The following is a 6,901-nucleotide window of genomic DNA, read 5'->3' on the forward strand; positions in this document are numbered from 1 at the left end:
CTATAAAGCTTGATGGATTCAGGCGGTTTCTTCAGGAAAACGTAAATCACAGATGTGCACAATGATTCAGAGATGGTGCTGGAGAATTACATTTTAAATGATGAATTGCTACCTTTTATATCAGTGTTTTGATTGTCTTTAGCTTAAAATGCATTTCTTCAGGCTAAAATGTTGCTTACGTGACAGATATGGGACTTAGATTATCACATTCACACAAATATAAAATGTATCATGTAAAATAAGCAAAATAATTGGTCATTAAAATACTGGCGGCACATGGATTCTCGGGAAACCTTTTGAGTTTTATTTTTAAAGCTTTAGTTTCAAAGATGTGGAAAGCTGTAAACGTGACTTGTTGATCACCTTCTTCTGAGAAGTTCAACTCAAGGTGTGTTTACTTAACCTTCAACATCTGTTTGAGCAGATGCCCAGGTTCCCCAAACCTATTCTAATGAGGGTTTTTTAAGTTGAAGAGGGTGGAGTTTGTGATATAACCAAAAGATGTAACGGTCTATATATACTAAACTTTGTCACTATTTTTTACCTTCCACTCTTGAGTCCAAACAGGTAAGGTGATTGCGTTGAGTCTGCAACTATCCAACCTTTAATTCACATTAAATTGTTATGCTCATTAAGTATGAGTTTTTGTTTTTTCAGGTTCAAACTGAAAGAATGCAGGCTCTTCAGGTTCTGTCTCTGACTTTGCTGTCCGTGCTGGCGGTCAGCGCTCAGTCCATCAGCTCTGGAAAATGTCCAGAACCTCCTGTTCAGCAAAACTTTGACCCTGCTAGGGTAAAAGTTTGCTTATACAATAAAAAAAATAATCCACGTATTTAAATAAGTTCAGCTGCTGGCTTTATAATTAACTTGGTTGTACAAGTCATTTAAACTCAATCATATCTTCTTTTTTTTACTTTGTAAATGTTTGATAACAACAACAATGTAGCAGAAATAGTAGAATATTAGCATTTGTTCATATGAAACACAGGAAAAAAATCCTGTTGCATAATTTTTATCATTTATTTATAATAACTTATCATTTTGTTATTTTATAGTACATGGGCAGATGGCATGAGATTATGAAGATTCCTGCCCCATTCCAGTTGGGCGAGTGCTGCCAGGCCACTTACACTCTGAGTGACGGCATTGTCCTGGTTCGAAATGATGAGCTTCTGTAAGTATTGATGAGCAAATAGTACAATATAAATATAATATCATACATTTGTTAATATTCGGAATATAATAAGTAAATTTACAAATATAAAATAAAATTGATTCTGATATTCAGAATATTCAAAAGAGTTTTGCACTTTCTTCTGAAATGGCTTAAATGAACCTAATATATTTTCTCTGAACATCCTCACAGTGCTAATGGCACTGTCAACTTCATTGAGGGAACTGCCAAGATTGTAGATGCATCAGAGCCTGCCAAACTTGAAGTCAGCTTCTTTGAAAGTAAGTCTAAACAAATCATTATTTTCAGCTGGTTAATTTGATTTTATTTATGAATCTTTGATTTGAGTTATCCATGATGTTCTCTTTCAGATGCTCCTGATGCCCCTTACTGGGTGCTGGCCACTGATTATGATGAATACACCCTGGTTTATTCATGCTCTGATTTCGCCGGCCTCTTTCACGCTGAGTTTTCCTGGATCATGAGCAGGACACGCACACTTCCCAAGGAGACCGTCTCTGCGCTGTTAGACATCCTCAAATCCCAAGGCATCAGTACTGATGGTTTTACTGAGACCGACCAGACACCGGGACTGTGCAGCGGCATGCCTTAATACAGCCTTGAATAATGAACTACTGTGAGATGTGAGATGCTACTGTAATGTGACCTTACATTATTATTGTTTTTTTCCGTAATATTCCCATAACATATTCTTAATCAGTGGTCTGTGGCATAAGTATGTGAATAAATATGTTCTGAATCGTAGGTCGCAATGTAAACTAAAGCTCTTAGTTTAATCCTATTTATCCATTGCTGATGTCACTTTTCTTTCTTCAAACAGTTGAATGTTGTCTAGATAATATATATTGTGTGATAAATCAAAGACTTTGGATAAGACTTTGAATAAAGCACAACATATCAAAATGCTGCCTTTTGTCTTTTGTTTTGTTATAGGTTTTGTTATAAGATATTCTTGGCATTTGCTTTGTATAATAAGCACCTGCCATTTAGTAGTAAAACGTTTGCTTTTTGACCAAAACAATATGGTAATAAGGTTATAACTTGCTATGCCTTTAAGCTGACATTATAAAGTTAACCAATATTCAACTAGCTATTGAAGAATTTTTGTAGGCTATACTCTTGCAAGAAATGCATCCTTTCTAAAATTTTGCCAATATATAACTAAGTATTTTAATGATGACATTCAGATGACATTAATACAATTTGAAAAAGAAGAGAGAAGAGTTCAGGCGCAGAAGAGCTTTTAAAAGGCTGATCCGCGAGAGAGATATGGGTGCCACCAATTGCAAAAATGGTTGAGGACAGCGGTGATTCCATGCTTGATGAAATCCAAAATCCGAATCCTTGTCCATTGGTGAATAGCCAGCAAAAAAAGACCCCAAAGATTTCCTTAGCCACCTCCAATGTCCAAAGGCATGCCAAAACCACCTATGAACGATGGAATGAGTGAAGGGATTTGACCGGCTGAGATGGAGAGAGGCAGCAGCAGAGAAGATATAACCTACAGAAAATCTATGCTATGGTTGGCAGAGCTCAATGAGCAAAAGCATTAAAAAGCATTTCTTCCTTGGTCTTAACATTTTAATGAATGAATGAATAAATGAAAATAAATAAATAATGTTTCCCTCCTCTACAGAGGTAGCTATCAGGTAATGTTTGTGAATACATGGAGCTTCAACACAGTTTTTAAAACTTTTAAAACTTTTTTTGCTACCTGCAGTTGACTTAGCTCATAGAAAACCTCATACAAAATATAAAAACACATTAAAATGTACATGTGTGTGAACATAAAATATAGATATGAATTAAAACAGACCAGATCACGGTAACTAAAATCACTAATAGCATCTCCTGGAGAGATGCACGTGCAAATGTAAATTGTTCAGATCAGTATTGATCAGTAACTATTTATAATGATTTATTATTATTTTTATCTGAGTATGCATCATTTTACATGTTTCAGAGTATATTGTGCAGTAATAAGTTACAAGATCTTGCTTTTGTATTTTTTTGTCACGTCTCTTCACAGTATTACTTTGTGTGAATGCGATGTAACCCACTTCTTTCATTAAAATAATCTTGGATCTATGACACATGGATCTCTGCTTTGGTAGACTTTCTCTGACCACACAGTTCACACAGTGCTTCACAAGAAACATAATTTTATAACGTCTCTATATAATATTATTAAACTGTGGGACAGACTCTTGAAAAAAGGGCCTCACTGCTTAATTTACAGAAGTTCTTTATCCATTGGTATCAAGATTTGACATCTGAAGCCAAAGGCACTTCTTTCATGAAAATGATTACACAATAAAGTTTATGGTTGCATTTAAAAAGTAGGTCTATAGCAAAATACACATTAAGAATAACAGTAAATGAACGCTCCAGTTACTAACATAACCTTGTTTCCCTGGGATAATGGGAACGAGCATTGAGTGAATCACCGTTTTCTCAGAAAACTGAAGCCCGATTTGACTGAGAAGCGGCAGCGTTGACTCGCATGTAGCTGTAGAGCACGGCAGAGCACGCTCGTTCCCGTTATTTAACTGGAGCGTTCCCTTTCGAAACGATCTCTCCCATTGTGTGAATCACGTTTTGGTGAACAATACACCATAGGGCCGTACAAGCAGAGAACAACAAAAGCTGTCCTACGAGCCCAGTCTAAGGGAGCCAATACGAGGAAACATATAGGCTAATTACGAGGCTCAGGCCACAAGGCTGGAGCCTCAGAGCACAGTCCAGACCGGCAACGTGCACTGCCCTCAGGGAGCCCAGGCTTCACTGTGCCCATAGGAGGAGACGTCTGGCCATTTTGTAAAGAGACCACGACCTGAGGCAATTTATGAAGACCACCACCGCCATGTTGTCCGAACAGACGAGGACGTGGTGCTAGGGCTGGCAGGAAGATTTTGAGAGCCAGAAAACCGCCATCATTTCGAGGCAGTTGATATGCAGGCGTTACTCCAGGCTGGACCAGGAGCCGAACTCCGGTCTGCCCTCGCACAGAGTTCCCCAACTCGAGTTGGAGGCATCTGTCGTGACAACCTTCCTTCTGGAATTCAGTCCCAATTGGACGCTTGCCCAATATAGGCGAGGGTCCTTCTGAGGAGCCACAGCTGTGACCCAGCGATGGTCCACCTTGAGGCGATGGAACTTTTCTCCTTTTCCTTCATCAAACCTAATTTGTTCACAGAAAATCTGAGGATATTGTAATTTGATGATTTTTGTAAAATAACATCTGTTTTTTGCTTTTCAAACTCCAAGAGAGTTGGCAACACTGTTCAGGAGCCTGAGGTCGAGGATGGGCCTGAGCCCACCAACTTTCTTTGGAAGAGGAAATAGCGGCAGTAAAAGCCTGACTCATGAGCCCATCACCAGCAGACGCTGCACTTCAGAGTGGAGAACGTGAGCGTCATTGTCCTGAACAGAAGTTTGAACCACATCCCTGAAGCGGGGAGGCCTTGGAGTGAATTGAAGCGAGTTGCTTTGTTTTGTAGTCGGGCCCGTTCGTTTTGGCAGGCTGAAATATCATAGGCAAACGTTAACAAATCAGGTTTTAGAATTCGGAGAAAATGGAGGTCCAAAGCCTGATTCACGCAATATGTGAGACCGTTTCGAAAGGGAACTAGAATTTATTGTAATCAATTTGAATTATTTACACTTTTAATATGCACACATTCACGCTTACTCATTTGCAAGCCTAGGCCTATGTCGAATGTTTCTTGTCTTGTCACATTCAGTTATGATTTAACTTACATCTCCACATCTCCACTTCAAATATGTGAAATCTGACAAAAACTCGAATTGTTTGCATTACTGGAAATTTTACTTAAACTCTTCTCTTTTTCCCTGTTCTGTAACTGATATAACCCACATCACTGACCAATTAAGATTAAGAGTTCAAATTAGTAATAGCTAATCTCTCAAATTCTGAACAACAGTTTTAAATTACAAAAAATTTTGAACTATTAAAAACCAGCTCACTGTAAAAGCAAACAAATAACATTCACTCAGTCATTAAGGGAGTAACTCACTCATTCACTCATACTCTTTTTAGTCAACTTACTATGCAGTTACTAATTGTGGTATAAGATAAAGTTGTTCATCCCAAATGTCTATAGGCTTTAACAGCATCTGAGACAATATGATTCTACAGCAGGCACAGTTGATACAGTGGCTTTCAGCAGCTGTCCCCCACTGACCATAGCACATTTCTCTAAATTGCACAATAACACTAAAATAAACTAACATCAAACATACATTATTCAGTCTTTGCAATCAAATCATTTGCATAGATAAAATCAATTTATGAATTGTTCTAATTTTAAATTATATGAAGACATATGATCTTTATATGGCCATATATATAACCGTTGATATAAATATTTCTATAATCTTACAAATCGTCTTTGGGCTCAAAGGGCATTTAACGAGAAAACTTTCAGGATGCATGCCAAAAAAGAGTTATGTTACACAACATGCAAAAATAACTTTTTATGTAATGTATAATTACACAATGTTCAGAGTAATGTTTTATGACAATTATTGAGAACTAGATGTCATATATTTATTCATTCTTCAATGTCAGTTGGCTGTGATAAAAATGTATATAAACCAGCTCTTCTTGAGAGCTACAATTGTGTGTTATTCCCCTTATTAGAGAATGAAAGGATCAAGGTTTGTTTGAATGACCTTTGTGTGAAACAAGCCCCCTGTATGAACAGATGTGAAGAGCCCCAAACTTCCCCAAGAAAGTCAATAGTCCAGGGGGCAGGGTTTACTGCCATAGCATGGATTATATATCCTTCTAGAATCAAGATCGCACCCAAGATCCAACCCGTTCTCATCCCAAGGCGTCATATACTGACGCTTTTGAAATTTCGTCTACATCCAACGCACACGGCACCCTTTAGCGTCAATATGAGACGCAGAGAGATATGGGCCAGAAGGCGCCTCCTAGCGGTCTAACCCTAACCCTACCCCAGACCTAAACCTACCCATAACCGAACAAAGCTATCTGCGTCTCATATTGACGCTGGGGTGCCATGTGCGTTGGATTGGATGTAGACGAAATGTCAAAAGCGTCAGTATATGACGCCCTAGGATGAGAGTGATGAGCGGTTTGAATGTCCTCCTTCTCTATTACTTTTATACAATAATGTAACAAATGATTTTAACTAAAACTGCTAAAACTACTTTTTGGAGTTTATATCCATTCAGGTGAAACTGAGAGAATAGGCTTGTGGCTAGCAGGACGAGGCAGAGGGCCGTGAGAGAACGGCGCGAGGCCGGTGGCGTGATTACTGATTACTGGTCTCGTATCTCTCACGGAGGAGCGGAAGCATAAAAGGTGGAGCGACGACAGTGAAGAGCGAGAGAGGAACAGGCCTGGACTTATGTTGTGTTTTGTTTTATTATATGTGGGTGAACGTGATTTCACCAAGTACCACATATTCCTGGATCAACATCTTTGTTGATCCTGGGTGCACGTTGGTCACCAAACATTTGATTTTGGCGGACAGGTTTTCAAATATTAATATCTGAAAAATTATAGGCTATATATTTATGATATGTCTATGATAGATAGACTTGATAAATCTGAACAAAAAAATACACTGACCCAAATCCAACCAAAATGCCCTTTAGTTTAATAAATAAATAAATTAGAATCAAATAAAAGATTTTACCTGAGAAAATGTGTTT

At 38.1% G+C, this 6,901-nt stretch overlaps 1 protein-coding gene across 1 annotated transcript; it reads left to right on the forward strand.

Annotated features, from left to right (window-relative positions):
• Positions 1-565: 565 nt before the first annotated feature.
• Positions 566-2,094, forward strand: LOC307162266 (apolipoprotein D-like). The gene is made up of 4 exons (XM_079877480.1): positions 566-792; positions 1,056-1,174; positions 1,367-1,455; positions 1,546-2,094. Exons 1-4 carry the CDS (start codon positions 625-627, stop codon positions 1,785-1,787), a joined length of 618 nt encoding a protein of 205 aa, XP_079733606.1. The 5' UTR covers positions 566-624; the 3' UTR covers positions 1,788-2,094.
• Positions 2,095-6,901: the final 4,807 nt, after the last annotated feature.

The sequence above is a fragment of the Squalius cephalus genome, assembly GCF_949319135.1.
Source record: "Squalius cephalus genome assembly, chromosome: 7".
In the NCBI taxonomy this organism is placed as follows: domain Eukaryota; kingdom Metazoa; phylum Chordata; class Actinopteri; order Cypriniformes; family Leuciscidae; genus Squalius; species Squalius cephalus.

Bases quoted from the DNA above. Each gene is read 5' to 3' on its own strand.
- LOC307162266 (XM_079877480.1), top strand. From the start codon at position 625: ATGCTCATTAAGTATGAGTTTTTGTTTTTTCAGGTTCAAACTGAAAGA. The intron at 793-1,055 runs GTAAAAGTTTGC...GTTATTTTATAG, and splicing joins AAAACTTTGACCCTGCTAGG to TACATGGGCAGATGGCATGA. The intron at 1,175-1,366 runs GTAAGTATTGAT...ACATCCTCACAG, and splicing joins GTTCGAAATGATGAGCTTCT to TGCTAATGGCACTGTCAACT.